At 40.5% G+C, this 27031-nt stretch overlaps 1 protein-coding gene across 1 annotated transcript; it reads right to left on the bottom strand.

The window, feature by feature from the left end:
- Positions 1-824: 824 nt before the first annotated feature.
- OVCH2 (ovochymase 2) lies at positions 825-24748 on the bottom strand. Its single transcript, XM_032690333.1, is given in 19 exon segments — positions 825-963; positions 3743-3812; positions 4056-4245; positions 4861-4915; positions 4917-4942; positions 5358-5489; positions 6255-6348; positions 6747-6877; positions 7680-7724; positions 7727-7813; positions 8273-8406; positions 8516-8606; positions 9979-10002; positions 11495-11690; positions 12308-12406; positions 12408-12460; positions 12812-12928; positions 13166-13218; positions 24303-24748. Coding segments are annotated over 19 exon segments (2127 nt in total). The 3' UTR covers positions 825-879.
- Positions 24749-27031: the final 2283 nt, after the last annotated feature.

Consider the following 27031-nt stretch of genomic DNA (forward strand, 5'->3'; position numbering starts at 1 on the left):
TTCTCCGTCCCTGGAGGTTTTTAAGATGAGGTGGGATGTGGCACTCAGTGCCATGGTCTGGTAACCACGGTGGTAGTGGATCAAGGGTTGGACTTGATGATCTCGGAGGTCCTTTCCAACCCGGCTGATTCTGTGGCTCTGTGATCATCGAGTCCAAGCTATGACCGAACGCCACCACGTCAGACCGTGGCACTAAATGTCACGTCCAGTCTTCCCTTAAACACCTCCAGGAACAGTGACTGCACCACCTCCCTGGGCAGCCCATTCCAGTGTTTAATCAGTCACCCTTTCTGTGAAGAAATTCTTCCCTGATGTCCAGCCTGAACCTCCCTTGGTGCAGCTTGAGGCCAATTCCTTATCCCATCTCTAGTTGCCTGGAAGAAGAGCACAATCCCGCTGGGCTACAGCCTCCTTTTAGGAAGTTGTAGAGACCAATAAGATCTCCCTTAAGCCTCCTTTTCTGCAGGCTAAAAACCCTCTCAGCTACTTCTCACAGGACTTACCCTCCAGACCCTTCATCAGCTCCGTTCCCTTCTCTGCACATGCTCCAGCACCTCAATGTCCTTCTTGAACTGAGGAGCCCAGAACTGGACAGAGCACTCGAGGTGTGGCCTCACCAGCGCTGAGCACAGAGGAACAATCACTTCCCCAGTCCTGCTGGCCACATTTGTAAATCTCAGGCACATTTCAGAATTCCAAGTGTTCTATCAGCACTTCACATGTCCCATGTGCAGAGCTCACCAATAGGGGGCCGCGGGGCGTTGTTGGAGTGGATGGAGCACACCATGGACACACGGCCACTGCAACCAACCAGACCACTGCACAGAACTGCAGGAGAGGAACAGCCACACAATCCAGTCCACTCTTCCTTCCCCTGCCTCAATTCTCATTGCATTCACATTCAGCAGCAGAAACAGGGAAGCAGGAGCTCTGGTCCAGAGGCCCAGTTTGCCACAGTCTTTCCTGTAAAATAGCAAAGAAATAGCAATGCAACCTTAAAAGCTATCGATGCAATGGTCACAGATACAGTTGGCACGTTTCTTTTCCATATCCAAACATCCTCCCTCAAGGCTGCAATAGGTACAGCCCTAATTAAAGGCCATTATGGCTGGGCCATTGTTACAGGTAAAGACTGTGTTACAATGCCAGTACTATTCCCAATGCTTCTTCAATTTTTGTTGGTTATTTTCTTTTATGACAAAGGCAGGGTTTTGGTCTGTATAAAATAAAACTTTTTTTCCCCCTCTTCAAAGCACCAAGCCTAATCCTTTCCTCTTGTTAACTTGTCTTACACAAGCATAACACCCACAGTTTGTCTGGTGTTACTGTTAAATTCACTCTTCTGAAAGCATACAAAGAACCAGGACTAGTCACTTCAGATGAAGAAGTAACACTATCTCTGTGCACCCAATGTATGACAATAAATGGATTCCTAAATGAGAAAAAAACCCCTGCCCTTGTGCCACTTCTCCTCATAATGTACAAGGGAAAAAAGGGTAGGGGGAAAAAAGAAAACTGGATCTTCTGAAATCTTCTGGAAGGTTCCATGAGAATGTAGTTGTACACTACTATGTAACTACTGCGATTGTCACATCCTTTTGGGCAGACCCACAGTGAGAGTCTGCCCAAAGGAGAATCAGGAAAGGCAAGGCATGCTCCTCCAGGCAGAGGAGAACAGGGAGCAGGACACCATCAGAACACCATTTCAGATCTAACCAGGGTGACTTATGGTCACAGATTCTCGTGTTAACCAAAGCTCAGAACAAGATATTTTTGTAAATATGTAGATATTTTTACTTACATGCCAACAGAAGAAGGTTTATATCCAGATTTTGAGCACACAGAGAACTTGAGCCTAACTCACTACTCTGGTAGCCTACTAGTATCCTACCTTTTGACTGTAGAGTTTGGGAAAGCCTCATGTAACTGTAGAGAATTGAAGGGGTCTCCATACAAACTGTAAAAACTAAAATAGAATTCCATTATATGAGCTCCATTGAAAGTAATTTTTTACTTATTTACTTTAATCAGATTTCATTTGCATTACAAAAAAAGTTCACATTATTGCTAAGAGATACTGGCAGCTTACAGTAGACTAAAAAGATGCAACAAACAAAAGCCAAACTAGACTGCTTGTAAAACCATACTAGGAGAAACACAGAAGGTCAACATGAAGCAGTCAAGCAAAAAGTAAGTACCCAAACAAGCCAATCAAACACCAGTATTTTAAGACAGCATCCTGAATAGATGAAAGGAATTTTCATAAGAGATATCGATTTATCAGCATATAACCACTGCATTCAGTATCAGCACAGCTGACACCACCTGTAGATCTTCCTTCACCTTTTTATTTTTCTGAACACATCCATTTGAAATCCTTGTGTTAAATTAATAAACAGATAAAAACTTCACAGGTATTTTAAGGTCACCTTGTTCCTATTGAGCAAAACAGAATAGCAACTAGGTGATTATACAAATCTGCTCCCAACATAAAGTGACAGAGCCAGTAATGGCAACTTCCACTATAACTAAACATTAACAGACTTACATAAAAAGAAATTACAAAGGAGATTTTCCCTCCATTGCCCTTCAATGATCTCTTCAGAGAGCCTATAAAAGGTAGAACAAGCATACTCTATCAATAATGTAATACAGTTGTGAATCTGAATCACTTAATCTGAATTTGCTCATAGTCCTTCCACTATGAAGTATTTTCATGGCTTCACAGAAAACTCATTCTCAATATTTTGTGGGGTTTTACCTCAAACTTTACACTGAGAGAAGAAAGTGGTGAATATGTTCACCTTTCTCATTTGGGAATAAAGGCAGAGATTATTTTTTTCCCCAGCTACAAAACAAAATTATAGCTTTAAAGAAAAAAACCAAAACCATAAACAAAACCAGAAGTTCTAAACTAATATAGTCAAAAAAGTAGGATTACTGGCATCAAATTCTTGTATGGGAAACAACTCCCTAAAGATTTTTGCCATTAATATCAACAGAAACAAAATGAAATATCTTACTTTCTAGTTGTTATCTGGAGCATTGAGTCAAAGGAGGATTGTACTTGTGCTATCAGTACTATCCTACTGATCTAGTTTCTATACACTGAGGCTGTGACCAGAACAGTCTGCAAAGCTACTTGGAGCCTGTCATCCTGTGGACATTTAACAAACTGCTATTTATAGGTTAATGCTTTGCAGTGTGTGGATTACACAGTACCTCTGTAATTATATGTCTGGATTAATTAGGATAGCTGTCAGTTCTTGCATGGTGCCAAAGGCCCTTGGCCTGTACCACCTGCCTTTTCAAACACTTCTATCTGTTTAAACAAGTCAAGATTATGCATCTGTGACATGGAACAGGGAACATGCCGGAAACTCCATACAACAAGTTCAGGAAGAAGGTCTTGGAAAAACATTTGTCCAGTGTGAGTGAAGTGGCAAGTTGTGCCCCAGTTATTTCTGTCTTACTGATAGTCACTAGTGAACGTACAGACAATACTCCTCTCACTCCCACATCCTCCAGGATACTGAGCTTTAGAGCTCATTGCTGGTGAAGTTTCAGATCTGTGTTGATACAATTTGTTGATACACACAGAGGCTATTGTGTAAATGCAGATTAACATCACCATGCAAGCTGTTAGATTGCTGCATCATCAACAATCTGAGAGATGCATTTACATTAAAAGCAATTTTGCAAGATAGATTTATATTTTATTATTAAGCAGAACACATAGTACCTGTCTGGACTCTTGCCCTGTAAGATCATGAAGTCCTGTTACCACCATCCATAAATCTCTGTATAGTTCCCTAAGGGGAAAAAAAAAATATCATTGTCAGGCTGATAGAACATCATTCTTGACACCTGTGAGTCTTAAAACCTACTAAGTTCCTAGAACATGTGTGTGGAGCAAAAGAATCCAGTACCAGTGTAAGCTGTAGGGAGCTGGTAACAATAACTGCTCCAGCCACCCTGGACAGAAGGACTGTCACTGGACAGAGACACACCATGCAATTACAGACAGTCCCAGGAAAGGGTTCATCCCAGTGTACTTACTGGAATCAAGGCAGTGGGCAGCTGTGGCAACCCATTCTTTGGCAAGAACTGCTTCTCCACAGATAGGCTCATCTGAAATTTGTACACTGACCTGCCAAGGCCATGAGTATGGTACAGCTTCTTCACCTCCAATTATCCTGCTGAAGATGAGCCTGGGTTGATTTGAAGGCATTCCACAAGTATCATCTGAAACAGAAAGAAAGCACAAGAAGTCTTTAGAGGTTAAGATTTGGAGAAGGAAAGAACATTCCATTTAAGGATTGCCCCGTAGCTTCTCAAGCCTCTGCTCCCTACCCTTTTTTGCTAAATCTTCCAACCTCCCTCATTACCAAGGATCCAAATGTTTAGAACTAGCAGGAGGAGACGGTCTTGGCAAAAAAAGAGCTGCACCAAGATGAAAGCTACTACTTCAAAAGTTTTAGCCTCAACCCTACAATGAGCATGGACTCATCCCATTCTCCCTAAAGTGCTGGAGGGGAAAAAGGGGAACTCTAAAATGCTGGTTATTGTTTTCAATTATCCTGTAGTCTTTGCAATTATTTTCACCAAAGGAAAGAGGTGTAAAATGACATACAAGCTAAATTGTCATTGCATTGCTGTACAGGATTTAACAAGATGAAGGAAACGAGAAAAATTAAGTTCTGCTAAGCCAAAGCATGTGCTACTGTTCATATTTTTATTTCCTTAAAATATCTTAATGAAGAAATCTGGGACAACAGCAATCATTAAATAATTGTAGAATTTATAGTCCAAAAGTTACTCTGTATTCCCATGAAGAAAATATAACTCAGCTTGGCTTACCTCTTGTAACTTGTATTTCTTCTTCAGTCATATCCATATCTCCAGATTCTTCTTCAACTAGCTGAATTCAGTGTATCCAAATCTAGCAAACGAGAATGGCAAATGTGTTAGTAGGCTGTCTTGAGTCATATTTGTATTATAAAATCGCTTTTATTTCCTTAATTTTTTGGGGAATAAAGGCAGAGAGATTAGAAGGAATAGATTTCTGTTTTAGGGATCTGTGTTACGACATCTTCACATAGTAGTGAAGTGCCATTTAAAATGCACCAAAATACTCTTACACAAATAAATCTCTCAGATTTTGAGTAGGTTCACTGTTTCTTCACCATTCAGTAGGCCTTTGTTTAATGCCTCAATAGGTTCACAGTATTTTTTTTCCCACTGAAACAATTTGCTAGATGAGAATCTCCTAGAGCAAAATAATGCTGAATAGCTGATTTACTGAAGAGCCCTCTGTGCTGCCCCAGAGGGGCATTTTCCCAAGTTACTTGTGTTACCTGCTACATGAACAAAAGAGGCTGTGGCTCTGAATCCTCCAAAGGTCTCTGTTTCATCAGAGTGAAAGACAACCAGCATCACAACAGAGGAGCTTGGGACAGGTGCCAGTAGGGCAAATCCATGAGGCTTGGCTAAAGATGAGAAAGCAAAGGCTCACTTTGCAGATTAACAGGTACTTTTTAATCCTTTTCTCCTTCAACAGCAGGTATGCAATATTCTGTGTATTCCAGCTGTCACACAGGAGGGTAAAAAGTAACCATATACAAGAGATAAGGAGACTGAGGCTGAAGGACTGTTCTATCATTACTGACATCCTGTCCTTGCTTAGCAATGACCTCATCAGCACATCTCTGGCAGGATTTCACAACAGTCTATTGCAGCACCCACACCCACAGGTTGCCATTACATGTGAAACACACCAATTATCTGATTTTCCCTTATCAATATTTCAGAAGTAGCCTCTGCTGGTGCCAATCTAAGTACCAGGTTCAAGCAAGTGCTGAAATCAGTCGATTGGGACAGGCCTTCCTCTCATCCAGGTGGTAGGAACACTGCTCTGGAGTAAAGAACAGCAGATCTCTTAGGTGTTTTCTGTGTCTGATCATCACTATAAAACCAAATTATTGTGTTATGTCCTTTTCTTCATTTAAATGAATTCAGAGCTGCATTTCATATAGAATTTAAACACACAAAAGCAATTCTGTTAGATGTGGTTTTACCTCTGTAAGTGGAACAGAGGCAGCAATACCTGCAAGTATTTTTCAAGGTACTGAGACTAGTACCTATAATATCACCTGAGACTCTAGAGGTGAACTTGATTTTAGACTGGACAATAGGGCTAGTGAAAGTCATAAAAGAAATAGGCCATCCCCAAAATTAAGACTCAAAAGCCAAACCGATTTCCTCCTCTTTTCCCACATCTTCATACACAGTCACTGCATCACAGGAGCAATCTTCACTCTCTTCTACTTCAAAGGACTGGTAGGTAAGCTTTAAATAAAAAATGAAAAACTGAACCTTGTTTTTAAAAGTCACATAGAAAAAATTCAAAGATCTGTAACAGGGTCGTTAGTATTCTGAACGATTCTTGTAAGGTTTGCTTTCTGTGACATTCAGACCTCCCACAGGTGATACATAATGCATTACATGTTCTAGAAGAATCTTGTCATGATAAAATCAAAACCAGGAAACCCTATTTTACTATAATCTATAGAACAAATAAAAACCTCTCTGTCTTTTGGGATTGAAAGTGATTTCTCTAAACTGCATCCAGCAGCATTATTCAAGCCCATGTTGCTTGATCTTCCTTGTCCTTAAGCTGCATAATTTCTTGTTAAACCAATGGTGCTACTTCCACCCTGTAGACACAAGAAGGTTTCGTGTAATACCTTGGCTCCGTGGTCCTCTGGTGCATAAATAATCCATTGACAGTCTGTCATGTTGCTGTAGTGTTCTGGGTAGTGTGTACTCTGTAAGACTCCTTCTTCAGAAAGGACAGCTAGGGACTCACAGCCAGGATCTGAAAGTCCAGGAAAACAAAAATGGAAGCACTGTGTAATAATTCACCAAAAAAAAAAAAAAAACAACAACGAAAAATCCAGAAAAACTCTTGTGATGCTTTCTCACAGCTGAGGAAGAGGAAGAGAACAGGACAAGAGCAGGTCTGAAGAATATTTGCCAACTTTGTTTGGAGAGGAAAGTGGAGACGAACAGAAACAGAGGATGTGCCTTTACCATGGGCTGTGCAGTGGCAAGGCCCTCAGAGGGGATTCCTCCCCACACTCTGCCCAGGAAAGAACCAGCTAGAAAAGCTGCAGAAATGGGAACAACAGGAGTTTGTTTGTAACTTAAGACCCAGCAGGTGGCCCTAGGGCCCTAGGTGAACTGCTCTGCGCAGCATAACCAAAAGCAATTCTCTATGACACGAATTTTAGCATCAGCTGCCTCCCTCAGGGCCCCTCCATGAAAGCTCAGGACTAGCAAAGCAGCTTTCATCTGGAAATTCTGCTCCTTTGATTAATCTCATTAATTGAGTTCTAAAAACATTCTGGAAGCAGAGAAGGAAATGAGATCTTACATAAAGTGGGTGGAGAAGATGAAAAGTTAAAGGAGGACTTCTCTCAACAGCATCTATCCTATCTTGCTCTGGCATCCCAGTTTTTCCCACAATGTCACATGGCAGCCTAGCCACACTCACCTTGTTCATTACTTCATCCACATAGGAATACCACAGGAGATTCCCCTGATTTATTTTCTCCTGATTTTTTTTATCAGGTCACTGCCCAAGAGTCAGACAGGTGTATTACTAAACTTAGACTTACCAGGAAGAATATCTGGTGTAAGAACTTTGTAGGTCATGGAAAAACATAATCCTCATTGTCAGAAACAAATTTCTGCCTTATACTGTTGGAGCCAAACAAAATTGGTAATGGAGGATCTCCTCCACAGAATTTCCCTGAAATATAGTATTAGAGAATCATCACTGTTTAAAGTCTTTAGTCACTTGAGAAAACCTGTATGTACCATTTCTAGTACTTAGCTATAAAAATTTTATGATGGAGAGGAAATTGCCTATTCATTCATCTACTTTCCCTATTAAACCATTAGCCCAAATAGATTTGCACTATTAAAAATTGAAAATCATTGACACCAGAAAGTCATATGCTGACATGTTTCCTTGCCAGGCATTTTCCAATCTCTTCTCTTCCCACACTCTTGATCTTTTGGTTTAGATCCTATGTCACAACTTATTAATCATGAAAATGCAAATAAAACAACCAACCTCCATGTCCTCTCATTGGATGCCCTTGCTGTTAGAATCCAAGAGTACTCTGACATGTTATAGACCTTAAAGGTCTTTTCCAATCAGAGTGATTCTATGATTATTTCAAAGAATAAAGGGACAACAACTCACCCACAAGGCTGTCATCTTTTGAATAGACTGATAAAGAACCATAGTCACAGAATGTTTCTGGCTCTGCATCAAAGTGGGAAAACTGAAGCAATATGTAATTCCCTTCTGGCACAAATAGAGTCCATATACATAATCTGGAATAACAAATTGGTTCCTATTCTCAAAAATACAACAAAAAACCCCCAAAACCTACCCTGGTATGGGGAATAGTTTCTGGGGAAAGGCTGTGTTTTGTCTACTTACTGGTGGTTTTCATAGGACTGTTTGGGACTTCCAGGAAAATGTAATTCCCCTTCCCTGTCACGGAGTTTGCCATCCTGAACGCTACAAAATGCTGTGTTGGAGAGTTAAAACAAAATAGAAGGCATCAGGTTTAACACATGTGCCACCATCTGTTCCACCAAAAAGATCAAACATCTGGAGAATATTGTGAGACTCAAGATTGCTCAGCTGTACTTTGTTTCTCCTCACAGACTGATGCTGGGTCTTCTCTCTTTTATTTGGAATTATATAAGTCAGTGCTAAAACACATGATTTGGGAGCCAAATGGGCCATCATTTTATTGTAAAAATGGCAGTGCTTGTTTTTTACCTTAACAAAACTATTTTTTACGTGAAGATTTCAGTACAAATGATTTTCAGAGAGGAAAAATGCAAACTTCAGGACATAAAAGTGTTCATGGCAGCCCATTTGTAATAATGTCCTTAGTTATGTTACAGCAGGAGACTTTTGCAACAGTACAATATGTTGTCACTATAATAGAAGAAGCAGAAACTTTTCTTTCCAGCCAAGTGTTGCTAGAAATGCAATTAATTACAAAAATCATCTCCTCTTGCCTTTCCTTCTCTTTGCAAGGTAACACAATAAGAGCAACATTTATCAACAACTATGTGTAAGAAAACAAATGTAAGGAGTCAAGTACTTATAAGATTATCTTACCTGCAGTGTCCTAGGAAGCCCAGTAAAAAATTTGAAAAAGACACAAACAGCACTTAAATCCCCAGTTCTCCCTGGCCACAGCAAGTCTACACAGACTGGCCACGTGCCCAAGTGTGTTTGTCATTTGAGAAGTCTCACTGTAGAGTACTAAAATTAAAGTTTTAAGATCTGGTTCAAAAGAGTTGTTTCTAGTATTTTTATGTGAACTTGTACCTAGATGAACAGTGTCCAAGAACAACATTACCAGGGCACAGCCAACATAAGCCTTCAGTTTTAAAACGTGTTACATCTGGGGATGGCTTTCATGGGGCTTTTTTTGGTTTTAGGTTTTATTCTCAGAAATAGACAAGTAGGTTCATCACAGACTGTGCAAAAGCACTACTAATTCACCACATGCTTTCTATTTAGAATGTACATTTTCATACAGTATCAAAATCACTGTTTCATGCATTGCTAGAGGTTCTATTGTACATTTTTCCCATTAATTTTATTTGCACTTCAATAAAAATATGGCCTTATATATATAGCTGTTTTAAGGAAAATTCATTTTTTAAGTCAGCAATGCATAAATACAACCCTCCAAATGTAATTTTTTTTTACAGAAGCAGCATGAAAAAGTATCTATTTAAAGTATACCATTAAAAGTGCTTTGATGAGTCGAAGTTTCTGTACATTTCTTCCTTCATAAATTATACATCCGACTATTTCAGGGGTCTTTTCATGCTCTAACACAGATAGAAGATACTGAAAAAAACCACTGTACTCACCTGTGGAGCTTCCCATTTTCAGATCTAATAAGGGGAGGATAGGGAAGGAGGTGGAAAAAGAAGAATAAATTACTGTAGTTTCATATCCACAATATGGGCTTTACTTTTATCTGTGTGAAATGGCAATTTTATACAACTAGTACTGAGGCAAATTCTAGTGCTTCCTGGGGGCATACAGCGCCTACAATAAACTAGGGCTGAGAACCAAAACAAAATTGCAAGTTCAGGCGATGCTGACTTTGGAATAAACAATTCTGGAGTAGCCACTACCAGAATTAATGACATACTGACAGGTCACTGCTCAGCCTGAGGAGCACAGCACTCGTGTTCTATGCACTTGCTGAGTAAATACCTGAAATACATTTCAGGGAAGAGCAGCAGAATCCAACTGGCACCATCACATCAGGGATATGGAGACATTCAGCCTGACAACAATTGCAGTTCACATCTTTTGCACCAGTGAGACAGTGCAAAGGGGTGAGCAAGCAAACCCTAGTGCAGTGCAACTGAGGGTTGTTTTCTCTTCCCCTACTGAATCACTTCTGCTGTTCACTGGAGCCAACACATTTTGATTACTGCAATAGCTAATCCTATTATTTTCTCCTCATAATAAAATGAGCCAGCTAGTAAATATTTAAAAAGAGGACCCTATCTCTCTCTTCTAAACTGAAACCCCAAACTTTTTTTAGAAACTAAACCCTTTTCATTTTTCTCTGACATTGTGAGTGCTCCTTTTTTGAATCACCAGTTGGAGATGTTTTCTAATATGGAATTTTATTTTTCCCCTCCCATTTTTTTTCATTCTTATTGACTAGCTAAACCTCTTAAGCAACCCTCCCTCAGTTTTTCAGGTCTCTGTGGAAGCTTTAACACAATCTCCAATACCTTTTAACAAAAATAGCCCGAAGTGGAAGAAAATATTAATTCAGTTTCTTAGTACTCTCAGTAAAATTCACCCCTGTCATTTCTGCTCCAACTCCATGGCTTTGGAAGTAATGGCTAATTGTAACACTGTTCCTGTGATAGGGGGCACACTTGGCCTTTTAGGCAAAGTAAACAAAGAAACTTTTGAGCATGACTTGACCCCATGTTGTCAAATGTCTGATCCAACATGTTTTAGCCAAGAAAAATGACAAGCGACTTCAAAGAGGTGCGTATGGAATCTCAGGCACTTTCAACTGGTGAACTTCCACTTTAAAAAAAAATAATCAAAAAACCAGGCTAACAGGCTAGGTGAATAAAAGGACCATTCTTAAAGTTAAAAAAAAAAGGGTCCAAGTAGGAGGCAAAGTATAGTGGAAGGGTAGCAAACATTTACAATGCTTCCAATTTGGTTTTGGCAACTGCTAAATCAGTATCATACATTTAAAGGCATTGTGAAATGCTACAGTGTTTTGCCAGGAAACAATGGGGAAAAATATAAGTGCTGTATCCTGAAAAGACGAAAGTAAATAAAATGTTATGAGACAGAGGAGTTGTCACAAGTGAAAGACACATTACTGTGGAGACTTAATACCAGCACCCGTGTTCTCTCGAACCCAGGAAAGCACTGCACTGAGGCCTGTGAATATTCCAGGAGATCCCCTGTTGTAATGTTTCCTCTTCTCATTACTTATCCAGTCACAGGCACATCCCATTCCCCAGGAGATCACACCAGCAAGAGTCCAGGCACCGTGCTTACATCAACACAAAAGGGGGCCTCCTGACTCTCCCTGCAAGAAAAACTCAAACATATAAAAGTCCGTGACCCACATCTTACAGAAGTACCACTGAAAAGCCTTAAGAAGTTTATTGAGTTCTCTTTTGTGCCATACTAACAAACCTGCAACATATACAGTCATTTCATACAGTCATTTTAAAAGGAGCTTTAAATACACACACCTTTTTTTAGTGTGTTTAGTCAGGATTGTCAAGAGGGGAAAAGACAGATTAGTTCCCTCATGAGCATATCTCTGTCGTGTTTGAGCATGTAAAAAGGAGTGAGAAACAATAACTTAACCTTTATCTCACTTCCTTTCCTTCCTGCAATCCAAGGCAATACTTTCTGCTTATCAAGTATTCTGAGGTTAGAAAGCCCTAAGCATCATTGCACTTGGGATCCATTGCAAAATTGCTCTCAAGAACCTGTCATACAACTCATACAATAATTAAAATGGGATCATGTCATTAAGTGCATTGCCCCATACAGAACTTTTGAAAGAATTCATACACCAAAATAAATACGCTCCAAATCTCACAGTTTACATCGTATTTATTTGTTTTGGCACACAGAGCCTTCAGCTTCTGAGAAATGCTCCTGAAAGGCACACAAGGTTTCTGTTCAGCTGACCTGGCAGGCATCTTTTCCTCCATCTGGAAATCCAGCACACATTGCAGTGTCACCCTGGATGCGTTTCTTTAAAGTTGATAATGCTCTTCAACACTCTTTTGCTGTTTAGGATTGGCAGATCAACTTCATATAAGACCTGAGGGAGCAGTCCATCTGAAACACACAAAAAACTTCATAAGTGCTGAAAGGTGAACTTGATGTCACTGCTAATACACCACAAAAACTGGTTGGACATTTGCCCCAAGATATTTTATGGTTACAAGTAGTTTTTTGTATATAAGCAGTTTTACTTGAATAAATTCCAACATGTTTCAAAATTGAAATTCAGATCTACCTTTTGTAGTGACCAATTTTGAGGTAATTCACAGGTAGGCATAGAAGCAAAGACCCCATTTTAAGATTACAGTTCTTTAGACCAGTTCATAGTTTCTTCTGGTCTGGCTCTGACCTGTGCAATCAAGGTTTTAGCTTCACAAATAAGGCACTGAAAAACCTGAATGTCACAGAACAGTGTGAGTGACTTAATTCCATCTAAACAGCCCCAACCACAAGCAGTGCAGACATATCCTGCTTCAAACTTTTCACCTGGATGAAGAAGACATGCTGGCAAAACTGTTTAACCTGCCACATGTGGACATGGATTTTATTGGTAAGTATTTGGAAGAACATTAACAAAAAGCTTCCTTTATAAGTTTTCAGGTTTTGTTTTGGTTTTTTTGAACCAAAAATTATTGTTATTTTTGTGGAATCTGAAAAATTAGTCTGGTATTGACAATTTATCCTCTGCATGCAAAGAGCAATAGCTTTTTGTTCATGGGAGAAAAAAATCACATAATTATGTGATAATTATGTTCTTACAGAAGTTGAAGGCTCCATCCAGCTTCAGAAGGGGAACGTCATGTCTCTCATGTCTAGGGAGCTCACAGGTCAAAAACTTAGAGGGTGAGACTAGTGCAGCTTCTTTAATTCAGCACTGACTCCCAAGCTTGTTACTGCCAAAGAGCAGAACCATCAGTACCTAGAAAACTGTTAAATCTGACATGAGTTATCATCCTGCCTTCCTGAAGAGCAGCTGGCACAGCACAAAGCTCCCTAACACAGACTATTCCCACCAGCAGGAACTCCAGCTCACTGGGGGAAAGGCACATCCTGGGATGCTACAACTGAGTGAGAGAACACAGAGAGTGTACAGGGAAAAGGAGACCCAAATGCTACACTGCAGGGGAACAGCAACTAATTGAAGTTACTCATTAACCCAGCCATAAAGCTCCACAAATAAGTTTTCCAAATTTAACAGAGCATGATTCTTTTGTGAACTATCACTGAAGTCTTTGCTGTAAAATAAATAAAATCCTCTGTAAAACTACATTTTTCAGGTAAAATTATAAAATGAATTTACCATTGTGTGCTTTGCCTGTAACACTTACCCAGGCAGATCTACACATCGGAGTAGAACACACATGAACAAAATGTCAGATGCTATTTGCCTCTACAACCTCTGCAGCTTTTGAAGAGGCAACAGTTCATATTTCCTGCACGCTTTATATTTAGCCAGTTTTATGGACCTGAGAAACATACAAAAATTTTATAATTTGTTGGCAGCATGCTCAGTGTTTTGTTATTTGGCCGAGGATTTCACAATAATAATCCCCCCAGTCCACCGTCAGTCAACATCCCACCATTTATGTGCTTATTCAGTTCTAGTTTTTCATTGTTCTTTGCCAATCAAAGGATAACAAAACACAGCTTTTATTCTGAATATATAATTTCATAACAACTGAATATAAACCCTGTCCTAGAAACTTTGAGTTGCAGTTGTTTTTTCCTGTTACAAATACATGGAACTTCTTAAGAGTGTAGTTTTCCTACTAGTCCTGTGGAGTTCTCCAGTTCTGCAACTTCTGAAACCTGCATCACCAACATTATTCCAGTTCTAATTGAAAACTTTGAAGGTTGCTTTCCTTCACAGATTCACTTTTTATTTTGCAGGGACAAAACAAACCCCATGTACAGCAGAGCTCTCTGATTGCCCACTGCAATGCTGTCCTTTAGAATGATGCCATCCAATGGGATGTTATAAAACCAAGAATAAATAATCTCTGTGGTTTTAAGTGATGCTGCACAAACTCAAAGTGAGAAACAGAAGCAGCTGGCCCACTGGCAAATGGAAAAACTATCACCCCGATCTAAATTTCTGACAGAAAGGCAACACTTTCTGTTCAGCAGCCAGAGTTCAGACAGAAAAAGCACAGAAGAGCACTGTCTGTACAATCTGCTCCTTACCTGGGGTGGCAAGGCAGCAGTGCAGGTTTTGTTGTTCTCTTCTTTTGCTACCTATTTATATATCTTCTGACAGTGTTTTCTTTTTCCTCTGTGCAGACACAGGCACCACCAGAGAGCTGCTATTGCTCCTAAAACTGGCAGCCTTGGCAGGCACCACCACCAGCATCAGCCCTCATCACAGGCAGAGGTCAAATCTTATGACTTGATCTCCAGCCACACATTTGCCCTGAATCTCAACGCAGAGCTGTCTTTGTATCCTGAACCTTCGTGGTAAGGAAAACAAAGCCATTAAATCACTAACTGTCCAAAATGGCCTGGTCCATGTTTTAGCAGGTGGAGCCAGCTCCTAGCCCCCAAGTAATGGTTCTAATCTGTGCTAGTCAGTCTGGGATGCCCCTTCTTTTGCTGTGTACTCAGAGAATAAAATGCTTGTAAATCAAAGCATTCTCTGTGCTGTAGAAATGCTGCTCCTTGCTATGAGGTTATTTAACAAATAATCATGCACACATACAAATAAGTTTAAGACCAAGAGAAAGCAAAGAATATAGATAATAGTGATGATCAGAATCTTCCAGAAGAGTTGCTCTGTTTATCTGTTTTTGAGGTGTTTTTACAGGGGGTCAAGGGCTGGTGGGAGGGGAACACAGGCTGCTTTGGGTCCACTGAGGTGGCCGGAATGCAAGACATATAAGAGGGGTTTAATTCTTGCTAGAAAAGTTGCTTTGTGTTGCTGCTTCTGTCTGAGGTGGAAGGAAGGTGGAAAATGTGTTCACCTACTAACAATGTGAAGTTTAAGAGAAAAGGGAACAAGGAGGGAAGGACAGAGGGTGAGGAGGGTAAAATGAGCAGCAAATGTTGGGTAGTAATTAACCTGCTAGAGGATCGGTAGAAAAGACAAGATTTAAATGGGATTGGTTTTTGTTGGGTTTGGTTGTGGATTGATTTTAGAATTATTTTTAAATTGCAATGAGTTGTGCTTTCAAGGGTCACTGGTCACATCCTAACAGTTTGCAGGGTCACTACTGGAAAACCTATTAGCTCAATAAAATTAATGATTTCATATTTTAAACAAGATATAATGTCTTGAAATACTAAACTTCATAAATCTTATCATTTATGTATTACATTTATGAATCCAATAGTTCTTAACTGAAAGCAGATTTAGTTTTGATATGGATTGAATGTATTTATGTTTGTATAGTTGGGCAGGAACTTTGATTTTCCAAACCACTTATTTTTCATGAATTTTAACTATTATAACCCCAGTGATTATTTTAACTATTGTAATTCCAGTGACTCAATTCGAATTACACCCAAGTTTGATGTAACAAAAGAATCAAGTCTAATTCTCAAGATAAGCCCATTATTGCCTACCATTTCCCCAAAATGAAAGACAACATTAAGATGCACATAAAAGATCCTGAATGGCACAAACACAAAACTCACTTTAATTTTTATATGCTTAAATAAACACCACCACCACTCACATACACAGTGAGAGAGGGGAGCTTTGCATTCACTTTTTTCAGCCAGAGCCTTTGTGTTACTTCAAAGATCAATGGATTGAAAAGCTGAGAGAACTACCTCAAGATTCTCAGTTCCTAGAACCACAACGTGAAATAACTTCAGCTCACAACCACGTTTTTCCCTCTCCCTCTGTACAAACAAAGTCACATCTCAGAGAAGAAAAACGCGATGCCTTCAGTTGGGATTCATGTACCTTTTTAGACCAGCAGAGGTCACTGATAAATTCACCTGACTTGCAGAAGACAAACCATATAATTTCATCTCAACATTTCCACATGAATCCTAATTAAGGTAGTCTTCTAGTTCAGGATTATAGTTGGGTTTGGGTAAACATTGCAAAAAAGGCGTGCAAACTAAAATTTTGCAGTAACAACGTTCACCACGCTACCAATTCATTTTTCAGAAAGATTCATATCCATGATTTTTCAGTCACCCAAGCATTTTTTGGGGAGCAAAATGTTTGTCTGAAAACTAGGCAAATAAATATTTGTGAAAATGTCAGAGGCAAAAGTTTTAAGCCAATGCCATTTTGAACTCATTTAATTCCATCTGCTAATAAAAACGGTGCCGACAATTGATTGTTTCTATGCCGAGGACAAACAAACAGTTGAAAATAAGGCAGATGTTTCACAAGTGATCCAAAACAACTGATGTATGTTCTCACAGTGCTTGCAGCTTCATGATAGCTTTAAACCAGCCCAAGTTTAGGCTGCTCCCAAAGAGGGCAATTGTGCCCCAACTCTCATGGAAGTGTCTGTTACAGTTCTTTTCCAAGCTTTGTGACAACCTCCTGTCTAGCTTTGGTTAATAAACATGTCTCAGCCAAATGTTCTGCAATATTAAAGCATCATTTATCACACTCTGGGGATTCTGAAGTCCCTTTTGAGTGTGAAATCCCTGAAAGGGTAAAGTGTCTTTATAAGACTTTTAGCAGCATAGCACAATTTAAAATATACAGTCACCTAATAACTCAGTAGTCCAAATAGGAAAGTTGCTACCACCCTTGCACAACTTAGGTCTGCTCCACATCCTCCCAGGTTTTAGATCAGATTCCCCTGGATGCAGACTGCTTTCTGAGACTTCATGCCTTTAACATTTCCTCCCTCTCTCCCACCGTGTTCCCGTTACAGCCCACCCCAAAACTGAGTGTTCTTGCCTCAGAGACACATTTCGTTATGTTTTATTATTTCCAATTAACTCAAGTACGGATTCAGAGGGAGCAGTAAAACTGAAAGGTTGCCTTTTGATAATATTTTTTCTTCAACTTGCTCCATCCTCCTAAATTCTTCAGTTGACCTGTCAGGGCACAGAACAAAGTACACAATAGCAAGAATGTTCGAAAGAGCACTTGGTGGAATAAGAACCCACAGAAACCCCTCAAGATGCTGTTTCCCAGAACATTTGGCCTTTAATTCAGGATTTTGGATACACATCAAGATCTACTTGAGTCCCCTGTGCAAAAAGAAAAGGAGTGCAATTTTAGTGGAAAATCCACTAAGCTCTTTTTTCATTCTGCAAAGCGCAGTAATTGCTGTATGAGCCAAAAGTAACCAGTAACCAAGAACTAAAGGAAACAACACCTGCTTGCCTTTTCCCATTTTTCACTAAAGCTCCATTTTTCCTGCATCAAAGGATCATCAATATATGAGAATTATAGATACAGGTTCAGTTGCTTACATCTATGATGAGTAATGTTACAACATACATTATCCTTTTGTAACTAAGTCTTCTCCTGGACAGAGATTTTACCTTTCAAAACAAACGAGACCAAAACCAAACAAGATGAATAATGTCAACAAATGCAAAAATACTGCAGGCTATGAAGAGCACAGTGGATTAAGATATCAGCCAAAGCTTCCCTTGGATAGAGTCCAGCCTTATATCTATGGCATAACTGATTAATTGGGAAAGGACAAATGAAGGAAGAGAAAGGGAACAAAATTGTGCTTAGCTCAAGTATTTGGCCTGAAAATGCTCAAAATGCTTTGTAAGGATAGATCAATACTGACATTTTTCAGATACAGGAGATCTGGCATATGGATTAAACAAGTCGGCAATGGTTAGAAGCCAGTTGGTCACTTAGTTCCCAAATGTGTAGCATCCTCTTGGGAATGTTTTGTTGCTAGTGAAACACATAGTCTGAATACCACAGTGGTAGCTCCTCAATGTAAATAAGAAATAGAGGAACACTAAAGCATTCATTTTGTGTAACTGCACTATTTTATACAGGTTAGCAATCACTGCAGGTATCCAGACCCTGTATTTAGCACTCTCTCACATCCAGAATAGTAAAGGTGGAAATGCAATGAGCCTGAGCCCGTGAGGAATTATGATGAGCACAAAGGGTGTGAGCTCCTGGCTCTCCTCAGTCAGAAAAAGGTTCTTCACCCAGAACCTGGGCAGTAGAACAGGCTCCCCAGGGGAGTGGTCACAGCACCAAGCCTGATGGAGCTCAAGGTGTGAGGCACTGGAGAAACAGGCTGCCAGCTGTCCTGCACAGAGTCCATCCATCCATCCACCCCTCCTTCAGTCTTCCCCCCACTGTCAGACCTGTGCACACGGAGATGTCTGAGGATGCCTCCCACAGCTCGTTGCTGCAGGACAAGCACATTTTTGTCTCATACCATGCTCTGACAAGGACAGCTGTAATGATGCTGGTGAGACCTGGCACAATTTGGCTGAACAAACATTCACCAAGCAGGCTTTGGAGACCAGGAGACTGAATTGTTTTTCACAAGAATGTAATTTCTTCTCTCAGCATGCCCAATGACAAAGAATAGAATGCTTTCCAGTGTAACTAGGTAAGTCAGTTGAAAAAAAAAAATACACACCTATTAAGATGTATCATTTGAACTCCTCACCATCCTCTTGATAGGATATCATTCTGATGTTGACCAGCTTGTAGGAAAAAAATTTCAGCTCACCTAAAGAAGCACCAGCTCACGCTTTGCTCACTGTCTCTCTCACATTTGGGCCTAATACCAGGAAAAAATAACTGGATATGTTAGATTTTCCATGTCTAAACAACCTTTCTGATTAAGCATTTCTATGATGGCTTTAGCATTTTATCATGAAACACCAACATCAAATACAATTGAGACTACAGTCCTAACCTTTATCCCCTCTCCAGCTTCAGGTACTCATGCCCCTGATTACAGACTATCTTCCAACAAGGGTCAAAACATCATAACAGAGTAAGTTATACAAGATTAATTTGTCTGCTACGAAGCAGACATTCATAACAATTACATCAAATCAACTGCACATCTCTTATTACATCGATGCCTGACAGACACAGAGCCCAAAACAAATCAAAGAAATTACTCGATTCTTGGAGAGCACAGTGAATATATTTTAATGTCTGATTTTAACATGGGAAAGATTTACAGTGTTACAGTGCTCACAGAATATGCTCAAAATACACAAATACACCATCTCAGGCAAGCAGCAGCGAGAGGAATTCTTGCAGGGCTTTCCAGAAACATAGTGAAGGTAAAAATGTATTATATCAGCCTGGCACTGCTGTCAGTATAGTGACTGCACATCACATCAGGAGCAGGACATGAAAGGAGAGCACGCCAAGTAACTCCACACATCATTGCACAGCCTGTTTTACAGCGGGTACCGCTGCCTCACAAGGACATGGAACTGAGTCCAAACAGTAGGGAGAGGTGAATGATTTGTCAAACTGGCTTATAAGTCCAGGAGGAAGAAGTCCAAAAGTAGCCCATGTACTTTCTCTTGATCAGTCAAAAGAGACCAGCTTCCACTCTTACAGGAGACTGGCACATAACCACGGTCAGTTTGCTCTTGGTCAGGACTGTATCCATGGCTAAAGAACTTATTTGCAGGACTCAGGAGAAAATGCAATCAGAGAGCAGGCTCACAGCACCCAGCTACTGGTTTAGATTGAGAGATGAAGCCAGAAACCAGAGGAGAACAGTGATGAAGCAGTGTGCTCATAAAGCTAACTTATATCCTGCCAGAACTGTTGAAAGGTGGATTTAAAAATCTTAGGGGGCACTTTCCAGGATGAAGTCTGGGGAGTGGGTTTGGGTTTGTGAAAGATTGCCAAGATATACATTCCCCACTTTTGCACGTGGAAACGGAGACACAGAGAACAAGAGAGACTGAAACTGTAACAAAGTTAAAATCAGAACTATGTCTTCTCTCTCCTGACACTACCAGAGTAATGGGGGAAGCACAAGCAAAGTCAGCCCAAGCACAGAAAACAAGCCAGTCTGGAGAGACAGGGAGAGCCAAGCCAAACAGAATTACTGAACGATGATGGGATATCCCCTTTATTTTTAATTAAAATACAGCCAATAGTAGAATCCACCGCACTCACATTTACACTTCTGGTTGCCCCCCAGCAACCTTGGTTGCTCTGTCTCAGCTCTGCCATGAGATGGCAGAGCAGCACCATTCCTGCCGCGGAGGTGGGTGATCTACAGCCGGCAATTTGGTGTTTGCCTCCTGGTGTATAAACTTGCAGCCATGCAAGCAGCTGTACTAATCAAAATCAAACGCTTTCCCTCTGTACTGCAGGACAAAACTCGTTCAAATACAGTGAGATATCTAAAGTAATATCAAATAGTTCATGATCTTTAACAGACTGTGTAGAAATGAATTTCGATCTGTTTTCACAGATTGCAGCAAAGGCTTCAGGAAAAATGAGAAACCTGCAAAATTATTTAATCATAATGAGGAACCACGTGATGAGTAACAGTGACATGCAGTCAGCACAGATCTTGCTGCAGGGTTTTTGTGTGGCTTTGCCAGTTTTGTGTCTCATTCTCAATGCTGAGGGTACCAGGGACAGTTACTTGCAAACCCTTTCTGCCCCACAGCAAACCTAAGTAGGATTCATCCTAATACAAATAGATGCACTGACCCGAAGTCATCTGGGTTTAAGCTTTCTGTAGCTTAGAATCCTCAAGCTGAATTAATATTCCTATTTTTTCACTTCCATAACTAACCCCCTGCTTGCAAGCAGCTTGTACCAATGCAACCACCAGCAATATCTGCTGCCACAAGGGACTCACAGCTTAGCTACTACCAGCAACGGAATATTAGTTCTTTCCTTTAGGGAAAATAGGTTGTGCTTCAGTAAATAGCACACAGTAGGATGAAAGAGGGGAAGTAGAAAACTTTTCTCTTGAAATTGAGGAGATTCCCTGTCTCTGCAACGGTTGATGTAGCTATAAATACCCAGCAGGAAATGAGAACTCTGCCTTACAAAATATTCAGTACTTAGAGTGTGCAAACACAACTGAAGTCTTTGGAGAAACAATTGTGACAGGGTGAAGAGACAGAAAGAGTAAAAGCAAAAAAACCTAAATAACGGAGCTACTAAAAAAACCCCCTTTTTTATATGTATGTAATATGATCATGCTGTGAAGTAGAGACATGGATGTGCAGCCATCTCATCACACATCTGTTTTGGAAGGGATAAATTACAACTGTCTCAGCAGTATTTGGCAAAGTTGACAGAGATTAAGGGTTTGGGTTACTACTATCAGGCCTGCAGTGACAGGCCAGAGCAAGCTCCCAGCAGCACATTGCAACTGAACGATAAACAGAAGAGCCTTAAAAGCTCAAGAAAATTCATTCAAAGGAGTTCCCAGGGCCGATGTGAAACCTCAACAGGTGGAACACTGAACTGTGCCCCTGGTCAGTTCTCTTGCAGCAATTCAGTCAAGAACTGGAGGCCTTCAATGAGCGTCAGAGAACGCTACAGAAACCACGTTGTTCTCAAAGACAGGGAGGGGCTTTTGCCTTTGGTCTGCAGATGTCAGATATTCACAGGAGCTGAAGCTACTGAATTCTTTACAAAACAACTGCAACACAGTCCTAAGCAGGCAAGTTTTAATGCCAGCCCTCTTTCTTTGAGACAGTTATTTCTGGCACCGGGAGACCGGGCACTACATTTATTCACGGCTCAAAGATGTGTAAATTCAACCAATGCAGACTTAGTGTTAAATTAAAATGAACAAGCTTTATTCTCAAGTTGATACAAACAGGAGACAGAACTAAACCACCTACAAATTCTGTTCATGCCTAAGACTTCATTGCCATGGGGTTTGGCCACAGAGTTATGAGCAGCACTGTGCTGATCACGCAAGATCTTTGGTCAGTTCTGAAAAAATAAAAAAGCCAAAAAAACCCAACTACACAACAAAGTAGACAGCAAATACTAACTCCCTACAGAAAAAAACAGCTGAAACACACTGAATAGCAGCGTTTCTTTCACAACTTTGTGCACAATGCAACCCTTTTTATACAGGAAAGTGCCATGTCAAGCCCTCAGAACACTGCAGTTCACAAATACTGCAGAATGCTGTAGTTTTGTGCCACTCTGTGCTAGTCTATATTGAATTAGCACACATCACTTGCTGCACTGTTCCTTGCTCTAATGCAATATGTATGGGGTTGCATCACTAATTCATGAATTAGGAACTCTCTACCTTCTCTAGAGCAACAGTCAGGGGTAAACTGCAGTTTTTGATATCCTTTCATGCAAAAAAAAAGCCTCAATATATAAAGCTTGAATGGTACATTTGTGTATGGACAGATGGATGTAAGGGAATGGGGTAAGATGGATAAACCTGCAGCCAACTTCAGTGAGGCACATCTTTACTTCCAGACTAACCTACCAGAAAAAGAAAAAAACCCAAAGCAACCAGAGAAAGGAAAAAAACAAACAAACAAACAAAAACAACAACAACAACAAAAAAGTGCAAAAAATCCAAACCAAACACTCCCAAAAATAAACAAAACCCCCACCCCAGTATTTCTACCTGCAACATTAGAGGTCCCCTGTGGGCTTGGTATGGTCTTTGGAATACTGAACTGTTCCTAGGTAGCAAGAAAGCAAACTGAAAGGTTCCTGCAACTTCAGACCCTCTCTCAACTCACAGGAAGGATGCCAGATTTAGGACTATGAAGAGTTAATAATTCAAGTAGTCTCCAATATTGTCATTGTTACAGGCAGGAAAGAATCATGCAAGAAAGGAGTGATTACTTAATAGGTGTGTTACAATGTGAGTCATTTTTCAAACACCAGATAGAGTTTAACACTGCAGTGCCCCAAAGCCTGTCCTACAGACCAGGATTCAGCACTGAGCACAAGAAACTTCTGGTTACAGCCTGATTTTCTGTGCTTTCACAGCCTTTGTCACTTGGCAGCTGTGTCCAGCCAAGGTTCTCCTACTGCCTAGATTAAATTAAAAACAAAGTTGACACACACAAAACAACTGTCTACAAAAGTGGAGAAACCTGGACAACAGAATTTGGGTGCACTTTGCCTCAGAACTTCCTAAACCTGACATTTTATTTTCTCTTTCATTCCTCATTCTGAAATACCTGGTTAATGGTACAAAATTCTATTATTAAATGATACAAATAAGTTTTGTTTACATTGCACAAGTGGTCACTGCAAAGGACAGAACAGCAGAATGGCTAAAATAATTAAAAACGAGACAAGCAAAAAAACTCCGAATCAATTCAGAGACTCTGAACTGCCACTCTTCTGTTGCACATTTTACACATGTTTCTGACCATTTGGACATCAGAAATTTCAATATGTAAAACTCCATTTGAGGAGTTATAGAGGAGTTATGAGAAGTCTAGTTGAGGTTGATAGCCTTGACTTTTTGGCCAAAAAACTGAGACCAGAGGAAGCTCCATTTTGCCATAGCTTGATTACTATTGGCACCAAAATGTCCCAGCAAGCACTGCAGCCTCCATTAGCGTAAAGTGCTCCACTAGAGAGAGTTTGTGATTCTTGAAGTACAAAAATGCTGCTTTTAGAATTAGTTGGTTGGTTATCAAATCATCTGCTGCTGTGTAGCTTTAATTGGCCAACCTCAAATGGCACCTGAGCTGGGTTGTTTGCTTGTTTAGACATCTCTCCCTTTCAGGAAAATTCCCTTTACTCAGAATAACCCTCTTTCCCAACGAAGTGTTAAGAGTAATTTTGCACAAGAATAATAGAATGGTTTGGATTGGAAGGGACCTTAAAAGATCATCCAGTTCCACCAAGCCCCCTGCCATGGGTATGGACACCCCCCACCAGACCAGGTTGCTCAAAGGCTCATCCAGCCTGACCTTGAATCACTGGAAATAGTTGGCTTAGCCATCCAAAGCACCCTTGATGCAATATCTGTTTCAACAGAAGACTCACTTTGCCCTTTCAGTTGCACTCCTGCAGTTGGAATCAACAGGAGCAGAATCAGGCCTGGCCTGTTTGCCAAGCTCCACCCCGAGAGGCTTTAGGCTGCAGAGTTTGCTGTGGAAACCCTGACAGACTCCTAACAACAGAGAGATGTTGCAGGAACGTGAGCACCATGGAGCCAGTGTTCGGAATTTCCCGCGTTCCCCATCTCCGCACGCAGAGAGAGCCGTGTCAGCAGTGACAGGGTGCAGTATTGCAGTGGCACAGGAGAGATAAACAGGTGTGTGGAGCCAGAGATTACAGAGCTCTGTCTCGGGGCATCCCAGCACAGTGACATGGCCCAGTGCCGAGTCAGACAGCGGGAGAGCAGCAGCTGCCGCAGCAGCCACGCCGCTCGTGTCACGCGGCCCAATTAAGTTTTCAGAAACAGAGCACGCAGTAATTACCATCAACATGTTCTCTGTCTGTTCATCACTGCTCACCCGAAGGTCTGTGTGTGACAACAGCCCATTGTACCAGCCCTGCTGTCAAACCTCCCCTTTTTGGCTTGCTCTCCCCTATTCAAATGGGGTTGTCACTCCATCAACACACTGAAGCAACAGCGTCTGCAGCATCGTTATTAACATTGTACCAGCGCTGTGCATTCAAGCTGGCTTTAAAAACTAACTCCACAACACAGCTCCTACAGAGCTGTAGAAAAAGGAAAGCTAAAATGATTTTTCTCCCCCCTTGAATGTGTGCAGTTACAAGCTTCCAGGTTGTTTTCATTAACCGGCAGGAGGAAAGTGCCTTTCCCGGAATGCAACTGAACCTACTGGTCTATACTTTCACCTTTCCACTTATTGCTACCTGCTCAAGCATGTGCAGAGAGTATTTTTAAGACTCTGATGCTGTCTCTCGGCAAGTTCCTTTACCAGCTGTCAACCCAAACAGTAAACAAACTACAGCCAACACATCTTAATGCAGCCACAAAAATAGCTCTTATGACATAGTTTTTTAATTTTTCAGACTCTTTATTAAGCCTTTCTATTCAAAACTCAGTTGTCCTGCAGCAGAACTTATTGACTATACATGCACCAGCCCTCTGTGCCATAAGTAACAACAGAAACAGAACTGTAAGGCTCCAAACTGCACAGTGCATTCAATACACCTATAGGGATAAAATGGATATCATAAACCTTCCAGCTCTGTAGAGCAGTGGAAAACCTCTTTCCCACTTTGCACTGCAAGTATTTAAGCTTTTACTACGAAAGACAGACATTGGAAAGCCACTCATACATTTGTGTACACATATGTGTGTGTGTATACATACATGTGCTTGTAGAGCTTACGCAAAAAATAAGAAAATCATGTAATTTAGAGGGGATTTTATTTGGAAATACTTAAGCTGGGGCTAGCATTTTTACCTGCTATTCAATAATGAGATGGAAAATGTTTAATTTTATTACAATGTGCTCTGCCTAAATATCACAATATAGCAGGTATTGTCTGCAAAGTGTTAAACTTCAATTCATTCAAAGAGTATAGATTATTTACTCACATAGTTTGACAGCACCACTTACAAATAGACCCCCTGAGGTAAGACTCTGCTTAGGAAGTTAATTACCACGTAAGAGAGATTTGGGCTCTGTGTTTCTTAGTTCCCAAAAAACAACTAATCTTCAGTCATTCTTTTCTAAGGGAAAAGAAGTGAAAAGAACAGCAGTGTCAGAAAATCTGCTATGATAACGTTGCAGACTCAGTACATAATGAGGGTAATTGCATGTCACTGCTTCAGAACACTGAATATTACATTTCTAGTGAGCTTACTAACACACAGGGTTCAAAATGTGAGCAGTTAAATCTACTGCAGAGCTTATCAATTCACATCACATGTCTTCAAAATTACTTTAGCTCCAAGACGTCCCAGCCAGCAGCCAGGAGTCTGTTGTTCAAAACCCACAATACAATCAACATTTCACTTACAGCCTTTGTACCCTTTATCCTTTCCTCAGATACTTCATTTTGGCAGAACAGAATTAAACAGTCTGAGACATCATCCTACAGCAATTTTACCAAAAAAAAAAAAAAACCACAAAAAAAACTAAAACCAATTCCTGCAGGAGCAAAAATCAGTGCTGGTAATAACCTAGTAAGGGTGTTTACTTTACAAACACAGTCTCTAAGGCAGTTATAACTTCCACCCTAAAGGAAAGGACAACAGTAGAAAGATTTTAAGAGCAGTGATTCATCATCCACCTTCCTTTTCAACTCTCATTTTCCACCCCTCTTTCAGACAGGTGCAAACATTACCACATGCTCTGTAAGTTTTATTTAACCCAGTTGTACAAAATTGGACACTTTTTTACCATTTTCCCGTTCCTTTTATGCACAGGCACTTCTTGCTATCACAAGGTAGCAGGACAGAAGGCTTTAGACGAGTCTCAAGCAGTAATTTCTCCAATAAGGATGCAGAAATCCCATCTTCTATGTCGAGACACTGATGGCAACCCATGCTCCCCCACTTCAGTTCTGGTGCCCCCCCCCCCAGTAAATGATAAGCTTGGAAAATCTGTTAACATTTGAGCATCTACCACTTGTGCACACTTCAAAAGCCTCCTTTGGGAGCTCACCAGTGGACACAAACTTAAGGGCATTTTGTTCCACAGCACAGCATCAGTCAGCAGCCCCAAAGAACAGCAAATAATGCAATATCCACACTAGCTTTGTGTCTTCTGAGGCCAAGCAGGGCTCTTTCA

The sequence above is a fragment of the Chiroxiphia lanceolata genome, chromosome 6 (assembly GCF_009829145.1).
Source record: "Chiroxiphia lanceolata isolate bChiLan1 chromosome 6, bChiLan1.pri, whole genome shotgun sequence".
Classification (NCBI taxonomy): Eukaryota; Metazoa; Chordata; class Aves; order Passeriformes; family Pipridae; genus Chiroxiphia; species Chiroxiphia lanceolata.